The sequence below is a fragment of the Bos mutus genome, chromosome 13 (assembly GCF_027580195.1).
Source record: "Bos mutus isolate GX-2022 chromosome 13, NWIPB_WYAK_1.1, whole genome shotgun sequence".
Taxonomy (NCBI): Eukaryota; Metazoa; Chordata; class Mammalia; order Artiodactyla; family Bovidae; genus Bos; species Bos mutus.
In genome coordinates, this window is record NC_091629.1 from 54,108,314 (window position 1) to 54,126,308 (window position 17,995).

At 59.1% G+C, this 17,995-nt stretch overlaps 1 protein-coding gene across 2 annotated transcripts in view; it reads left to right on the plus strand.

The window, feature by feature from the left end:
* Nucleotides 1-17,995, plus strand: part of PLCG1 (phospholipase C gamma 1) — a 33,845-nt gene that overhangs the window by 425 nt on the left and 15,425 nt on the right. For both annotated transcript variants that reach the window (XM_070381733.1, XM_070381734.1), the window contains exon 2: nt 100-418. In XM_070381733.1, the coding sequence (XP_070237834.1) occupies nt 202-418 (217 nt within the window). In that variant the 5' untranslated portion in view covers nt 100-201. The remainder of the gene's footprint in view (nt 1-99; nt 419-17,995) is intronic.

Below are 17,995 nucleotides of genomic sequence, written 5' to 3' on the forward strand. Positions count from 1 at the left end.
ACGGGCGCGCGGGCGCCTTTGTTCCCGGCGCGCGGGCCGGGGCGGGGCCTGCAGGGCCGCCCCGCCCCCGCTCAGGCCCCGCCCCGTCTCCGCCCGCAGGAGTCGCCGCCGCCGGGGTCCGCTCGCCCGCCGCCTGCGCCGCCGCCGCCGCCAGCTCGCTCCCGCCGGGCCTGCGCCGCCGCCGCCCCCGGCACCCGAGCCATGGCGGGCGCCGCGTCCCCCTGCGCCAACGGCTGCGGGCCCAGCGCGCCCTCGGACGCCGAGGTGGTGCACCTCTGCCGCAGCCTCGAGGTGGGCACCGTCATGACTTTGTTCTACTCCAAGAAGTCGCAGCGGCCCGAGCGGAAGACCTTCCAGGTCAAGCTGGAGACGCGGCAGATCACGTGGAGCCGAGGCGCCGACAAGATAGAGGGGGCCAGTAAGTGCGCTCCCCATTGCTGCACACCCCCGGCTCCCCGGGCCTGCCGCGCGGGCGCGCGCGCTGGGGCGGCGCGGGGTCTGCGCCCCGGCTCGCGCGCGCCCTGGGGCCACCGCTGGAGAGACTCTGGCAAACTTTGGGTCCCCGCCCCCGCCTCGGCCAGGGTGGTCACCGGGGGCGGGGGGCATCCGGGTCCTCAGTCACCTGACAGGACACCCCCTCCCCCAGTAAGGGGGGGAGTGTTCCAGGCGCTTTGCCCAGAGGCCTAAAAATCCTAGCGAGTTGGAGATCAGCGGGGCAGGCGTCGGGTCCCCCCCCTACCCCGGGAGCGGTGTCGGCCGAGGCATTGTCCTCCCCCCGGCAGCCGCGGAACCGGAGGCCAGACCAGATGCACCGTTTTTCCAAAAAAGATCAATCTGGTGCACCTCTGGGCCTCCCGGCCGGGCTCCTACTTACAAAGGAACCTTTGGGTTCCCCAAGTAGAACTTAGGCAGATGTTGGCGTAGGGCTGGTTTTGGAGCAGAGCCGGGCCTACTCATCTCTCTCTTGGGGCCAAGGAGGAAGGTGGTCTTGTTTGGTTTGGAAAAGCCCGAGAGGAGGCAGTGGATGTTTTTCCCGCCGCTTCTTTTGTCCTGAAGCTGAATTTTGGAGGTCTGTGTGCGTGGGCAGACTCCCAAAGCCAGGGCAGGGAAAGAGGCCAGGCTTCCCCTTGTCCTTTGGAAGCACATTCTCCAGAGCTTGGCCCCAGAAAGGCCAGCCTCGCTGCTGCGTGTCAGGTACTCTTCAAGAGGACGCAGCCAAATTGGGGTCCAGCCCTTAGTGTCCTGCGTCCTGTGGCTGGAGGGAGCCAGGAGCGGCTACTATTTCCTGCCTCTTTGCTGTCCCAGACCTGACCTTGGCTGCTTCTGCGAAAGAGAGAGTTGGGGGATTTTGAAAAACCCCAGATCCTTCAGAGAGAGATTCCACTGAGCACGCGCCTGTGCTGTGGCCGGATGGGCCCCCCAGCTCTGCCCTCCATTCTCCCGCCTCCAAGTGTGAGATGATGTGTTTGCAACCCCAGGCTGTGGGTTGCTTCCTACAAGAACCCCCTCTACCCCCCACCCCCGAGACTGGAATTAGAGCCAAGCTCAGAATTAGGACTGTGTAGAGGAAGAGGGTTCAGGAAGTGATACACCCCAAGAGAAGGTCTTCCAGACCTTGGGTATGGTGTACCTGCGTGTAGATGACTGAGGAGACGGGGAGGAAGGAAGGTCTTGTGGTGAGACAGCCATCCTCAGCCGCACACTCCAGATCTCACACAGCTGCTGAACTTCCACACGACAGCCGCCTTCCTCTGTGACCCTCCTCGGGCCCTGGCAGCCGGCGGGAGAAAATGTTAGATGATTTGAGAGGCTGGATTTCAGAGTAGAGGAAGGACAGATCCTGCAGAGGACTGGAGGGGCATCACCCCGGCATCAGACTCCAGTCATGGCCCTTCCGTGTGTCTGTGGATTCCCCGGGCTCTCCTGAATTGGTAGCGGCTTGCTGAGGTTCCCAGGTAGACTTCTGGCTAAGAGGCTGCGTTTCACACCATGCACGGGACCAGCAGGCAGTTGAAGTGCAGCCCAGTGGTTGAAGGCAAGGTTGGGTTTGAAGCCCGTATGTAATAGTTGTGTATTGCCCCCAGCCAGCTACTTCTCTGAGCCTTAGTGTCACCATCTGTGAAGTGGGAGTAATGATATCTCCACCGAATGGGGTTATTCTAGGGGGATAAAGGAGAGGATTAATGTAAAACAACATACGTGGGCTTCAAATCCAACCTTGCCTTCAACAGCTGTGCTGTTGGATACGTTCTAAATGTTTAGTAAATGTAAGCTGTTATTCATGACAATGGTAATAGACTATGACTGCCCCTCTTGGACTGGGACTGTATGGCTGCACAAAAGGGTGAGGGAGCAGGAAGGGAGGAGCTCGGGGACCCAGCTCATTTCACTGAGATCACTACCCGGAAAAGGGAGGAAATGGTTTTGTTTTGCCCCGACCCAACTACTAGTCACCCCCCTACCACATAGAGCAGGGTATGGAGTTGTCTTGAGGAGACTTGCACATCTATCTCCTGGGTAGGTGACTCTCTTGTTTGTAAGTTGGGGCCTGTACAGAAGGAAGGGGTGTGGAGAGGCAAGGGGCTAGTCCAGCAGGTCTCAGGTCTCGGGGGCTGGAGGCAGGAGTGCCAGGTACCTGATAACCCCAGCCCCTGCAGGTGGGTCCGTCAGAGGGGTGCAAATTCAGTGACCTCAGCTGGGATTTAAGAGGCCTGCCTGGAGCCTGGGCAGAGGAGGTAGAAGGGGCCATGGCCCATTGATAAATTGGGTCCCGGGATTGAAGGAGTCTGGGTGAGAAGCCTGGTGGACCCTGGTGTGCAGTTCAGTCAGGCCTTGCTGCTGGAGCCTTCCACTGGGGCTGCCCCAGAGCCACCTGCTTGTGGGTGCACCTCATTGCTGGGTTCTGATCCCTGCAGCCGCCTCTGTAGGTTCTGAGGAAGTTTGGAGTGCCAGCAGGGCCCCTTGCCACCTGGCCTCTTGCCCAGGTGCCTCAGATGCCTGGCCTTTTCCTGCTGACCCTGCCAGGGTACCACGCAGTGTCTGTAACCTGGCCAAAGAGAGAGACGCTTGTGGGACTCTCAGGGTATCCGTGGCCCTGCAACGAGATGGGGTTCAGTGAAAGTTCACGGTGCTCACGTCGAGGACCTCGTTCTGGCCTGACTCTGTGCCCTCTCTCTTTATCCTCCTTTTGTGAAATGCGACCGGCAGGTGCTCACGTCGCGTCGCGGGTGGGAGTTTGGTTTAAAAGGGGTGGGGTTGGTACTGGTTGTCACAGTGGTGTGACAGGAACCAGGTCGGTGTTTGGCTTTTTGTGTTACAGATACTGACATAAATGAGTACAAAGCAATTACAGACTTCCTGCTGAGTGCTACAGAGACGTGTCATCATGTTTTCTTGGCAGATCCGCTCAAGGGCCCCAGGGGGTGGTCTGGAGTGCCACCCCACTTTACAGACGAGGAAATGGAAATGCAGGGAGTGAACTGTGCTGCCACGTGACAGCCTCAGTGGGACCCAGCCCTCCTGGCAGGTGCTGGCCGGCCAATCCCAAGGGCACTCTACGCCCTGGGGTTGTGCTCTGAGTGGCCTCAGGCCCCAATCCTGGGGTCCGCATTGCTCCTCTGAAGAGAAACCTTCCTGTTCAGACTGTACCTGACGGACAGCCCCAGCCTTTCTCAGCTGTGGCTCCACACTTCTGGTGCCTTCTGGGTTGACATGTTCAGTCAGGGGTCACTGTGGGCACAGTGGCTCGGATGGTGACTCCACGGGGGGCCAGCACGTCAGGAATTGCAGCCCCAGGTTTTCGTCTTTGTTTCTGCAATCGATACCCTTTTAGACGCCAGGCCTCCTTAGGTGGTGAATCAAAACAGGCCCTTGCCTTCAGGGAGACTGAAGCGGACAACGGCAGCCGTAGTTCCTGCTCCCTTTGATGCCGGGGGTTGCAGGGTGGCAGAAGAAAGCAAACTCCCCGGATAAGGCAGTCAGGCTCGTGGGGGAGGTGACATAGGGACCTGCAGTCTGAGGCCTGACCCCTGTGGCTGTCAGACCCTGGAGGAGACAGACCTCAGGGTCAGCTCTGAAGGCTGAGCCCGGGAAGGGCGGGCCTGTGTCGTCGGGGATTTTCCTCTGCTGCCGGGTCAGTCCCCGTGGGAGAAGGGTAAGAGCACGTGTCCGGATCCACAGCTCACCATCCTCGCCTGTGTGTTTCCTGTCTGACTATAATTTTTCCAGGGGAAGTCAGAGCTCTCAGTGTTTCCTCAGCGCCCCCAGGCTTGCCCTGATGTGTGGGTTTCCAGGCCAGCCCGGCCAGGCCCCCTGTGCAGCTGGGGCTTTGTCTTCCCTGTGAACTTAGGGACAGAGTTTGCTGTGCCTGGGAGAGCTGAACACACCACGCCGGGGGCCCCCAGCACCTCCAGCTTCTCCCCTGTGTGTGCGCCGGGGCCCGCACATACGTACACAAATGCACAGGCTGGAGTCATCAATTAGAGAGCTTGGCCTCTGGCTTGTTTTGGGTCGCCCCTTGGAATGAGGGGCATTTGCTTGCTCAGTAGATACTGTGTGAACACCTCCTGTTTGCCCAGTACTAGGCACTGAGAGTTCAGAAGATGAACAAGACCTGGACTGGGCTGTTGAGGAACAACTCTTGGAAGAGGCAGGCGTGGGGACGTGTAATTAGAACCCCGCGTGTTCCATGCCATAATAAAGGTCCATGCCCAGAGCTTCCTGTGTGCAGAGGAATGAGCGCTGCCCAGCAAGCTGGGGGTCTAGAGGAGAGAGCCAGGAGGGGAGGTGGCTGGTGCACAGGCCTGAGTGGTTAAGGACCTTGCCTGTGCCCTGGGTGAGGCCCCAAGGACCACTGCACTGGGTGGGTTAGGGGGCAGCATAGGGAGGGCCGTGGCGTGCCAAGCCTTGTGGGTCGTGCTCTGTCCTGTAGCAGAGCTGTCACCAGAGGCTGAAGTGGGATGTCTGGGAGAGGTTGAGGAGGGGGACCTGGGAGCCACTGCGGGAGAGAGCCAATGAGTACGGCATGCCTTGTCTCCTAGCAGGCAGGCGGATGAGCGGTGATGGAGGCGTGGGGTGGTGTCTGGAGGCAGGAGGCAGAGGAGCCGTAGTGGCTGAGCACCAGGGCTCTGAGCGCTCACACTGCCTGGGTTAAAATCCTGCTGTGCAGCTCACTTGCTCTGTGACCTTAAGCATGTGACTTTCTCTCTCATCTCTAAAAGACGGATAGTAACAAACACATTTTTCTCGTAAGGGTTTTGTGAGGATTCCGTGAGAATGTGTAAGGTGCTTGGCATCGAGTGTAGCATGTAAGTGCTTCACACGTGGGAACCCTGACGAGGAGGAAGGGGAAGATTAAGTGGCCCAGAAGGACCTGTTAGTGGAAGGGAACAAATGTACATGTGGTATCGAGGGGGCTGGCTGCCATGTACTTCGATGTGGGGACCAGGAGGCCACTTAGCCCCCATTTATTGTCATCAGGGCTCTTTCCCGCCCCTGACTTTTGCAGGGTGTCAGGGCAGCTGACTAGGAGCAGCTGCTTCGGTATCACATGAACATATCAGATTAGTCTGTTTCTAAGAACTTCGCCCTGATAAACGGTATGTGAGTCCATTTTGGGGAGACCCCTGACTTCCAGGAAAGGCTTTAACGGCGGCACCTCATTGTGCTAGGGCCTGTTTTTGCCTCTCCTTTCACTATCCGTGTTGGTCTCTATTAACTCATGGTGTTTCTTTCTGCTCTGCCCTTTTCTCTGACGTGGCTTCAGAGAGGTCAGTGAGAGCTAGAGCTGGAGGGACAAGGTGAGGCCTGCTGTAGCAAAGGCCCGATACTAGAGGACAGGAGACTCCCCCCACTGCCAGCCTGCTCTGAGAACTGCAGAAGCCAGTGGGGACTTTGAGGGGAGTCCCAGGACAAGCGGGGCAGAGAGTGCTCAAGCTTCCCCAGGGGGAAACCTTTGAAAGCAGCCTGATAACAGGTGAGAAGACTCCAGGCCGAGTCCAGGGTGAGGAGTGGTCCCCAGCAGCTGGGGCCAGAATCAGTCAGATTTGGGTGAGAGTCTCAGCCCTTCTGTGCCTTTGGATACCAGGCACCTGAAACTGATCTTCAGCTGTCAAAGTCATTTCCCCCTTACAGAGCAGCCTGTCGACAGTGGTCAGGTGGGGTCCGTCTGAGAGTGAGAGGTGGCACCTGAGCGTGCTCAGTACAGCATGGGGCCCTCGTGGGTACTTAGCAGCTCTTGGTTTCCCTTGCCTTCACCGTAGCTAACCACAGAGCATCAGTTCTTCCCACCACCATGCTGGCCTCGAGGCTTCTCCGACAGCCAGGGGCTGGAAGTCTGTTTCTTACTTCTTTGTTCCTTCCCTGAGTCTGTTCACAGAGGTCACAGGCAGGAGAAAAATTGGGTATTTGAGTAGTGCATTGGTTCATGGAGCATTTTCTCATCCATGGGGTGTTAGAACTCCACCACAGCTCTCGCAGAGAGGCAGGGATGCCAGGCTCCCCCTTACAGAGGAGGAAACCGAGGCCCCAAGGTGAAGGTCACTCAGCGAGTTCACGGTGGTGCTGAGACCAGGGCTGGAATTCCCGATTCCCTTTGCAGTGTTCAGTTGATCCCTCCACTCTGGGGCAGGTGACAGGTGGGTGTTGTAGAAGAACAGGGTTTGTATTTACCTGGACAGGGCTGTCTGATCTCTCCTCCGCCCCCTGGCCACATGCCCTGTTCGGCCAGCCTGGGCTTCGGTCTGCACACGCTGGAGTCAGTGGTTCCCTTGAGAGACTCAGGCTCCCTCTGCAGTCCCCCCATCGAGACGCGGTCCCCTCTGCTGTGTGTGTGTTGGGTAACCGGAGACCTGTGCTCTGACTTGCTCTCCCTGGGTTATGATGACAGCCTCCCTGAGCCCCTGCTGGGTAAGCGGGAGCCTGGGGCTTCGTGCTCAAGGTGCTCTGAGAAGGGCCTTTGCGGGACCCAACGACAAGCTGAAGCGTGTGCCCTCGTCCGCGAGTTCCTGTGTTCATCCCACATTGAGCGTGGTCTTCGTTCCCACGTTGGGAGTACACCGAGCCGGACGTGGTCGCTCCCACCTCTGACCTGTTCACTGAGGCCGTATCTCCAGCGTTGTGTGCTTTCCGTGTCACCATAGCTACTCTTTCCTTTAAAAAAAAAAAGGTCCGAAAACAGCTTTCTTGGGCCCCTGCGGCACATGAACAGGTGAGACGCCGCTTGTGCCCCCCTGACTGGACGCTGGTGTTCACTGATGTGCCAGGTGCCGTGGAGGCTGACGGTAAACGTAGGGGATGAGGCTCTCACGGGCAGAAAGGAAAAATGACGACAAGGTCTGGGTGCTGAGAGAGACGCAGGCCGGGGCAGCTCCGTGGGTCTGCAGGGGCGGGGTGTGCCGTGTTCATCCCCGTGGCTGACAGCGGCCGGGGCCTGGCTCTCCCCCGTGTAGGTCATGTGTGCCACTGTGCAGAGGGTTCTCAGTGGCGCCGGGTTGGCCCCCGGATGCAAAGCCGGAACACCCCGGGCACATGAGGCCTGAGGGGTTTTGGAGAAGGAGGCCGGGGGAAGTTAACTCCTGACACCTGGGCACGGGGTACAGGAAGGGTGGCCCCACGGTTGTGGCAGGTAGATTGCAGCCCGTGGGGGTCAAGAGGCGGCCGGCGCTGGGGTCTCGGAAACAGGGAACTTGGTGTTCCGGCTCCGAGGCGTTGCAGCTGTGCCCTCGCCTGATTGTATCTCCTCCTTCACCCCAACACACGTGCCCCTGCTCCCGCCGCCACAGCTTCCTGCCGTCGGCCCAGGGTTTTAGGGCCGCCCTTCACGGCTGAGTGTGCTGAGTCTCCAGAGGGAGTGGGCCTGAGGCTGCCTAGAGACCGTGCCCTTGGCCCCGGAGGGGAGGAAGGACGTGGGAGGGGACCAGGCCATGCTGATGCTGCAGGTGGTCGCTCTGGGGGAGGCCGAGGCCTCGGGGGTGTGGCTCAAGAGTCCCCGCTTGCATTCCTGCCTCCACTGTAGATGGTCTCCCTCTCCTCGTGCGACCAGTGCCTTTTGAGGCGGCGCTTGGCTCGCCTTTGAGAGGCTGCAGTGGCTGAGTGCCCAGCACAAGTCCTAGCTCTCCGCACCGCACCTCGTCACCCCCTAGGAACTTGGCTGTCCTGGGGGAAGCAGGGAGGGCTCCTTTTAATAGCCCACATGTAGGCTTTGTATATAGGCTCTGCGCTTCCTTCCGGGCCCTTCCTGGTGTTGGCCGGTGGCCCTGGCTTCAGCAAGACTCAGGATGCAGAGTGAATGGGGCAAAGCTTTCTCCTGCAGGACTGGCATCTCCCTTGCCGAGCCAGGCCTGGCACCGAGCAGCCTGAGGTTAGGAGGCAAGGAAAGGAGGTGACCCAGTCCCTGATCCTGGGAAGCTTGCAGTCTGGAACGTGCGGAAAACCATGAGAGCCCCGGGCCAGCAGGAGACGGTTGTGCCGAGTGCTGTCGGCTGAGCCTGGGGCTCCAGACAGCATCAGCCTGCCCTTGTGGGTCGCTTCCCCTGCTGGCTGGCAGGCTGGCGTTGGCTGGAGGGTCAAGGCGTGGGCTCAGTGAGGAGCGGCGGTCTGACCAAAGCTCCAGGCCCTGGTGGCGGACAACCGACCAGACTGGTGAGGGCTTGGGCCTGGGAACGTTTGACCACTTGTTTGTGTGAGATCTAATTCTAACTCAGCAGGGGCGGGCTGTGCATGTTGAGGTTGGCTTCCTGTTTTCCTGGACACCTGGGGATATGGCTGAGCTGAAATGTCCTAAGGGAAGTGGTGCTTTAAGAGGTGGCTGCGCCGCCCCCCCACCCCACCCCGCCTGCCCAGTTCACCATGTCCTTGGTATGGCCTTGCCCGTGGGGGGAGAAGGGCATTGACCATCCTGGACCTCTGGCTGTGGGGGTGTGGTGGGTGAATTCTAACGCCGTGGGATGAGTGACTTCAGCCTCAGGCCTGGAGAGTGTGGGCCTGGGTTCCTGAGTGACTAACCCTAGGAAGGAGGGGAGGGGCTGGGCACAGGTCCCAAAGGCTTCTTCTCCGCCTACTCCAGGGCAGGAGGTCAGTTGGGAGGTTGGGGAGCGGCAGGGGCTTTTCGAGACCCTCTTTGGGGCTGTGCAGACCACGTGCCCCCATTTGCCATCCAGCTGTTAGGTGGTAGCTCTCCCGTGCCAACCCTAACACAGTAAGAGGGTAACACGCCTGTGTTCGCTCGTCAGCTCCCAGCTGGGACTGTGGCCCTTCTTGGGAGCTCTGAGCATGTCCATGATGGAGGTTAGAACAGATCGCATAGGTCGCTCTCTCAGGGGTCACTAGGGCCTGTTGAGGCCAGCGGTGAAATGGAGGGTCCCTCCAGTGGGAACCCCTGATGCCAGGCTTGTTCCTGATGGCGTCTGGGTCCCCGGCCTGAGGACTGGCCCCTGCTGGAAGGGTGAGGCTCTACAGCCCGGGGCAGGAGGCTGGGAGGCAGCTATCTGTGCTTGAGGAGGTGAGGCGGGAGCTGTCTTAAGAGGGTGGAAGTAAGGAATTAAAACCAGGAAGGGGAAGTCCCAGGGTAGCCACCCCTCTCAGCAGGGGGGTTGATTTCAAATAATCTGAGCGGGGCTTCCCGCTCACCTTGGAGTGGGCAGTGTCCTGTGTGGTGTGACCTTATGGGGCCTTGGTTCCCCTGGAAGCAAAGGGAGGACAGGCGAGTGGCAGGGCTTGGGCTGCTCTGGCCCAGAGGGAGCGGCCCGATCCTGAGGCGAGGCCAGGCCAGCGGGTCTGAACCAGGAGAGCGGGCCAGTGGGCAGAGGAGGGCGTCCGAGGGAGCCCTCCGTGACGTAATGACCCTTTCCATTGTTCAGAGTGTCTCTCCAACCGAGACATTCAAGGTTGACCTTGTTGGGGATTTAAGGGCTGGCCCCACATCCCCGCCCCCCCTCCCCCCCACCCCCATGGAGAGAAGGGCCCGTGCTGGCAGTAATACAGAAACCAGAAAGGCGGGGAAGCAGCACGGGTCAGTGAGCTCCAGGGGGAAAGGCCTCCGCCATTCCCCACCCCTACCGTAGCCCCTTTTTAGCCCCCAGCCAGAGGCCCCTGTTGCTTCCTTTTGGGGGTGGGGGACAGGCCCCAGATTTTTTCTTTCTTCTCCTAACGCAGTCCATTCCCTGCTAGGCACTGGGGCATTTGGTTCACGGCGTCAAGGACCTTATGCTCCAATGGAGAAGGTAGTCAAAGAGCCTTAAAATACACGTGGTTCCCACTCATCTAGGTCCGTGGTAAACGTGATTGTTAATATAAATAAAGCCAGTAGGGCTTGTTCAAGGATTAGATTAGAGAGTGGTGAGAGTGTACGGAGTCCAGTTTAGGCACTTCTTTGGAGGTGAAGCTGGTAACTGGCAAGAGGAGTAACAGTAGGCCTGGTTTTGGTGAGGGCTTGACTTTCAGGTACGTTCTTCCCAGGTGGTGCTAGTGGTAAAGAGTCCACCTGCAAAGCAGGAGACACAGGAGATGTGGGTTCGATCCCTGGGTCAGGAAGATCTCCTGGAAAAGGAAATGGCAATCCACTCCAGTATTCTTGCCTGAAGAATCCCATGGACAGATAGCCCATGGGGTCACAGAGTCGGACATGGCAGAGTGACTGAATACACACACCTGTGACTTTGAGGTGAACAGGCAGAGAAGGCAAGTAGGCAGTTGGCTTGAAGGGTCTGAAAGCTTACAGCCGGACTAGAGTAGGGCTGTGTCTGTGAGTTGTCTGTCATTGGTAGTGAAAGCCATGGGCCTGCGTGACGCTGACTGGGGAGCAGGTGGAGCTTCGGGAGAGGAAATGCCCTTGGCCTGGGCCTTGATGAAGGCCAGTGTGTCCTGGGTATAGTCATGGAGCCCAAGAAGCAGGAAATTAGAAGTCAAGAGCAGAAGTTCAGCAGGAGAGAGGGTGTGGTCAGCTGTGTTGATTGAGGGTCAGGAAAGGGGAGATTGGGCAAGTGACTTACACCCAGGACAATACCCTGTTTCTCCAGGTGGTCTGAATAGACAGTGAGAAGCATTTCATTGGGTCTCCTGAGATCCTGGACACATTCTATACCTGGCTCTGCTGGGCCCTCAGCTTCTCTCCTGTAGTTGGGAGCCTGGCAGACACAGGCCATCTAGAAAGAACTTGGGCAGCATCAGCCTGTAGAGGAGACAGAGGTCAGCATGCATAGGGCTGCCTGGGGAGTCCTGTGGGCCTGGGCAGAAAAGTTGAGGCAAGCCCCTGCTGCACTTGCCCTGCTATGACATTGCCGGCCAACCTTCCCTCCCCTCTCATCCACCAAACTCTGAATGTCCTTTTCCCCAAATATTCGATGCCTTGGCTTTCATGATCCTGTGCTGGAGAACCTGGTCGGGCCAGTCCTCCCAACCTGCCTTCTGTGGACAGAGTGGTCTGAGACTCCTGAGTCCAGCTGCTCACTTTCTCTGGCTCCCGGCGCCATCGACACCTCCCTGTTCCACCCTTTGTAGGCCGTCCTAGTTATCTGCTTCCCCATCTGTTTCCTCCACTGGGCAGGGGCTTTCTGACTTTCTCAGGGCCAGGAACTCCAGTGCTTTATTGATCTCTGTTTACCCAGGACCCACCCTGGGGCCTGACCTGGAGTTGGTGGAGGTTTGGTGCATGTTTGATCTGGGTGATGGAGTGAGAGAATAAGCCCAGTAGATAGCTGCTCATCTCTCTCCTGGCTTTGAGTTCCCTGGGTGGGGCCCCTTGCCCTTCCTTCCTTTGGGGCCCAGGCGTGCTGTTCCCACCTCTTAAGATGAGTGGGATTCATCTCGCATCCTAGGGAAGAGGGCTGTCTGCCTGGATAGTGTGAGGGCTTGCTGGGGCTGCCCTGCTTCTCCTCTGCAATCCCAGTGTCGGGGTGGCTGCTGCTGGGTAGAGGGTCCCCATTCTGCTGTGAACTACCACGTGACTGTGACAAGACCCCTGGGAGCCTCACGTTTCCTCGTTGCTCCAAAGAGGAGATTCACCTAGAATCTAGACTACAGGCATTTCACAAACTGGCAAGGATTCTTTACAGCCGTGACTGAAGCAGTTGCATGGGGGAGGGCAGGGTCCCATGTAGGAGGGTCCGCAGACCCCCATCCAGCTGCCTGAATGGTCTTTTCCTGCTCTTCCCTGTCAGGTGTCTGGGGGAGGGTAATGGACAAAACCCTGCTAGGAGCAGAGGCCGAGCCCTGCCCGGGGTGGACCTTGCACGCCAGGGTTCCGCTGGGGCTTCCCTTTTGTGTCCTGAGAGGGGTCTAGTCCTCTCTCCCTTGCTGTCTGGTCTGAAGGTGCTGCTGTACCAGAAAGGAAAGCGGATAAAGCCCAGCCACACCTTCCCTTTGCTGCCTGACCTGTGACCCTGGGTCTCCGAGTCTGGATCCTCGTCGTCTGTGAAATAGAGGCTGAGAGCTACCCACCCCTCAGCTCTCGCCTTTCTCCCTGCTCCTGACTTCTGCTGGAAAAGCAGGGGTGGGGTCAGGGGCAGGGTGAGGACCCTCACTCCTGGTCCTCGGGCAGCAGGCAGCTGATGTGGAAATTGCTGGCTGTCTCAGGCCCAGCAGATTGCTGTCCCGCCTGTGCCCTGGTTGTCTTGTCTTCTGTTGGGCCACCTCAGTCCTTCTCCTGAGCCATGAAGCTCTGTCAGAGCTGTACACGGCCGGCTGGTCCAGGCGCCCTGGGGTGCAGAGTCCCTCTGTCACTGGCTCCCTGGGGTGGGCAGCAGAGGTGCCGGCTGGAAATCAGCTGGCTGGCAGGGCGCTTCCCTCTCGTCCTCTGGGGAGCAGAGCTCAACTCCATTTGTACCCCCTGGGCCCCGGTGTGTTGTTCTTTGGAGAGGGGGTGCAGGAGGCCGCTGACTTGGGGGGTGGGGGCTGGGAACAACCCGGCCGTGTATGTGGAGAAGGCGTGAGCGATGACAGGTCATTTCTGGGAAGATCTGTGCAACTCTCCTGGCGCCTGGGACCCGCTCTTTTCAATCTCCTGGTGACCTTGGCATAGAGCCAAGCAGGGCATGGTGCTGAGGGAGCCCTGCCTGTTCTCTTTTGTTTTCCCCAAAGCACCATTAGCTTCCCAGGGTTCCCACCGCAGGAACCTTTGTACAGGAACCTCCCAGTGTTTGCAGATTGCTCTGGCCCCCAGGGGCAGTGTCCTACCCCACTGTGGCTGTTCTTTCTCCTGTCTGCATAGTCACCTCACTGACCACTGCGCTTGCATATTTGTTGTAGCACCTCAGCCTTTATTACCCTCCTGCACCACCTCTTCCAGGAAGTCATCCCTGATACCATCTTTGAGCATCTGTGGCCTCTTAGATAATTAGTTCTGGTGTCTAACTCTCGTGTTCATTCCCACTTCTAAGCACTCGGTCAGCATGTTGAGGCCTCCTCAGGGACCTGGGAATAGGCAAGTGTGGTTTTTGCCTTGTGGAACTCACAGATCAATGACCTTGACACCAAGGAGGCACCAGTGTGACCAGAATAGGGAGCACCAAATATGCCGCTGGACCAGGCACGACGGAGACTTAGGTGACAAGGTGGGCCTGGCACGTGCAGGGGCTCAGAGGTCAGAGGCGTGCTTGGAGCTTAGGTGGGATGGGGGTCTCTGGGTCTCGTGACCTTGACCTGACTCGGGCCCTGTTGAGGGGTGCTGCTGGGCCTTGCACACCTTCCTCAGGTGCCTGTGGGGCTGAGCATCCACATCCCACAGGCAGGGGCAGTGCCAGTCCCAGGGGGAGGGACCTGTCCTGGTAATGCTCACCTCTGTCAAGTTTTCTAGATTAAAAAAAAATCTTTCATGTTTATCATGACTTTGTTACTTTAAGCTGTAAAATGTATTCGCATGCAGTTTTGAAAATTGGTGTTATTTACTCTTTGGCCGTGCGGGGTCTTCGCTACCGCTCGGGCTTTCTCTAGTTGTGATGAGCAGCGGTTTCTCCAGGTGCAGAGCGCGGGCTCGCTGCTCCATGCTGTATCTTCCCAGCCCAGCAGTTGAACCGGTGTCCCCTGGGTTGGCAGGTGGCTTCTTAACCACTTGACCACCAGGGCAGTCCTACATGCATTTTTTATGCAGTTAGTTTCTTTTGCAGTTTCTACCAATTTACTTATGTACTTTTCAAAGGGAAAATGCTCTTAAGAGAAATATTTCAGCAAATGCATCTTTCATGTCCAGAAATTTCCGTTTTTGTGGTGGTGGTTTTCTTGACCAGATCTTCATCATTTGGGGTTTAGTTTTCAGCATGTCCTCATGTCCCTTTCTAGCAAACTCGTCTTCCTGTTTGTGTAGTTCTCTGTCTGCATGTGAAAGGTTTACAGCAGGCCCACCCCTCACTGAGGCCTTCAGTTTATCCCCAAGCCACCCAAGAAGAGACAGACTTGCTCGAGGCCCGAGCTGTATGCTTGGAAACAGGATTTGAAACTTGGCCTTTGTGATTTCAGACCTGTTAGTGTCCTGTTCTGGTCCCTCACTATAGGCACGGTGGGGGTGGTGTGGGGCTGTGGCTGCACCGGGCCGGGTAAGCGTTCTCTGGCTTAGAACATGTGCCCAGATGTGAACTCGGAGGCTCCACGAGTCCCTGTCTTCCCTCACGGTGCCCCATCCCTGTGAGACCACATTCGGGGCTGGGGAAGTGGCTGTTGGAGTCTGTTCCTTGGGCCCAGGCAGTGGTGGGCCAACTTCACCCTGGGTTCGCCCCCAGGAAAGTGCTGGCGGTGGCCGCCATTGTCTCCCCTGCCGCTGACTCACGTGGGCCCCGTGTCGGTGACTCTAGGCGCACAGGAGGGGCCGTCAGACTTTCCAGGACTGGTGACTCCTGGCAGGGCCCTTGTGCAACCTTGTGAGGTGGGAGGAATCCCCAGTTTACCAATGAGGAAACTGAGGCCAGAAGAGCGTCGGACTGCCCGGGGCCACACAGCTCGAGTGCAAGCCCTGTGTGATTCTCCTCTGCTGGGCCCAGGCAGACTTCAGAGAGGGTGGTCAGAGCAGGCTTGCTGAAGGAGTCGAGGGAGGTGGCCTGGCATGTGAGGCCAGTCCTAGGCCTGGGCGGTCCCCCATTAGGCCAGAGCCTCTTGAGGAGGGCTGCTCTTATTTCTTTATGAGAGTTTGTGGGCGGTTAAATGCCAGGGACCGAGCCCCACTCCCTGCCCAGGCAGCTAATCTTGTCACTGTCTACCACGGCCTTGCTTGGAATGGCGAGGCCCACGCTGTTCCTGAAGCCTGGGAGCCTCTGCGTGGGCCTCGGACACCTGGTCCCCAGAGGAGCGAGCTCGCCGTCGTGGCTTCTGACCAGCTGAGGTGGCTGGGTTGTGCCGGTGCAGCTCCAGGCCCCTCTCGGGGGTGGGCGAGCCTGGGGGTGGGCCTTCGTCACAAACGAAAGCCGCGCTCTCTCCTACCGGACGCCAGCCCAGCCTGGCTTCAGGCCCTGGGTGTGGGAGCCTGCCCTTGTCCTCAGAGAGTCCCCATCTCCAGCCTGGCCAGGACCTCCCAGTGCGGCCAGCCTCTCTTCTCCCCACGTCCCTTGAATGTTGTTTTCTGAGGTTGTGTGAGGGGATGAGTGCTGGGTCCTGGGTCTCCTGCCCCCCAACCTGCCCTCCCTGCCCCCACCTCCCAAGTCCTGGGAGGGTCTCTCTTCCTGCCGTCCTGTCCCGCTTCACGTCTTACCCAGACTGTGTCAGGGGGGCTCCTATCCCCTTCCTGAAACTAGGGCAGAGGCCATGCATGTCCCAGGGAGTCACACCACCCACCACCCACCACCCACCCCCCACCCCCCACCCCCGGGCTTGGTGGCCATCCCTGGCTCTCAGGAAGAGGACCCTGCTGTATTTATTCTGGGAGGCAGAGGGTGGGGGTGGGGGTGGAGGGTGAGGCCAGAGGTCGCACAGGATGCAGCTTTTAAGAACCTGGTAGAGCCTCTCCCCCGTGTCTCGTCCTTCCAGCCTGCAGTTGGCTCGATGGCCTTGAAGGGCATCGGGCCCAGGCCGACAGCTCCAGTGACGGCGAGTGCAGGGTGTGGGCAGCGGGAGCCTGGGAGACGCAGGCACCTGGCCTGGGGCTGCGCTCTGCCCGCCTCGTCCCGTCTCGGGTGGGAGCCTCCTCTGCTGTCAGTCTGTCACAGTGGATGTATCCTGGAGCATGGGGCAGGCCACAGGGTCACCCAGGACCCGCTGGCAGTGTGTCGTGTGGGGCACCGTGGCAGCCACCCAGCCGCAGGCTCTGTGGTTGCTCGCTGGGCTGGCTGCTGCTAGCTAGCCTACTACGTCGTAGGCTGACTGCCTCTAGTGACTGGTGGGCAGCTGCGCAGAGGGCCCAGACTGTGGCCCGCGAGGCTTTGTGGGCCTGTGTGCCTGTGTGTGAGGCTGTGTGCCTGTGTGAGGTGTGGGGGGCATGACAGCAGCCCTGCACCGGAAAGGCACGCTGGTTTCTGTTTCAAAGGGCAGGGTTTGTGGTGGTTCTGTAGTTTCTGATCTGTGCATTTCCCGTGTTCAGCTCCTCCTCCCATCCTGGGAACCCTGTCTCCTCAGGCTGGGTCTCTGACTCAGTCTCCCTCCCTGCCCCCTGTTTTCACCTGAGCATAACTCTTTAAGGACTCCACCCCTCCCCCTGTTGGGGTGCCTGCTTTTCCCTTGTTTGTTCAGTCGTTCAAGCTCTGGATGGCCTTGCCGGCCCTGGGAAAGATGAAGAACACACATAAGCGCCCTTAGCGGTTACTGCAGGGGGTGTTTCCAGATTAGATCTCTGGTGGCAGAGAATGGAGTCTGGGAGGTAGACCGTCCCTGGCTGGGGACCAAGGTGAAGTGATAGACGGGAAACAGGACTGTTCTTGGCCTCAGTCCAGCTGGGTTGGGATGGAGCAGGGAAGATGGGCGAGCGGTAGGGCACTGAGCCCCATCACGAAGTCCCTGAAGGCCGAAGAAGGAGTGGGTTCTCCCTCGTGAGTCACCTTTGGAGGATCAGAACAATGTCTTACACAAATTCAGGGGCTCGGGGAGGACGGCTGGGTGGTGAGAACTTGAGGGCCGGCAGGAAAGCAGGGGCTTCCAGCTGGAGGACCAGGCCCCGGGGCTGCTGAGGGCATGGAGTAGGGGTCGGACCAGCAGTGCTTTGGGGGGTTCTGGGCATGGGCCAGAGTGAGGGCGCTGTCTGAGGTGAGGGGATAGATGGGGCACGGCTGTGGCTAGAGGGACTGGGCCTCTCAGAACTTTCCAGCCAGGGTGGTGTGTGCTTGGGCCAGGAGGGCTCGTGGGGGAGGTGGGCCCGGCCGCGTGATGGCAACGCTCCTGGCTCCAGGTGTTCCGGGCCAGTCTGGGTCGAGAGCATCTGAAGAGGCTCCGGAGCCAAGGGAGCACGCAGTCATTTCTGGCGGCTATGCCAGGCTTCCCTCTTTTGACCTCCCTGAATCTGTGTCTTCATCTGGCCTGGAAAGTCTGTCCTCTGTGTAGGGTCCCAGCCTGGGGACTGTGCAGCTGTGCCCTCTCCAGGCCTGGGGTCACCGCCTGTGTGCCCGCTCCAACTGCAGACCCCCAAGACCCATCAGGGAGCTGGAGGGAGGCTTGAGTCAGCGCCCACCACGTGCCGCCTACAGGCCTGGGCGCTCCAGGCTGTTGGACTTGGGAGCTCAGCAACCCCTCCCAGTGCCGCCATCCGTCACCTGCCTTCACGGGGACACAGAAGGGTCAGAGTGGTTGTCCCTCTGCTGAGGTCACACAGCTAAGGTGAGCTGGAGCTGGGAGTCTAGTCCTGGCAGGCCCACCCCCGAGTCCACGCAGGTTTCTTCTACCACCCTGCCTTCTGGAGGAATTCAGTCAAGCTCTTTGCTCTAGAGATGGTAAAACCCAGATGGAGAGAAGTTAAATGAGTCACTCGGCGTGGTCTGAGTTAGTAGCTGAGGCGGTTTGTCTGCTGCTCCGACCTGGTGCTTCCCTGGTCTGAGCTGGGTGGCCAGGGTGGGAGCCGTCTGTGGGCAGCCCTGCTCTTGCTGGGACTTGC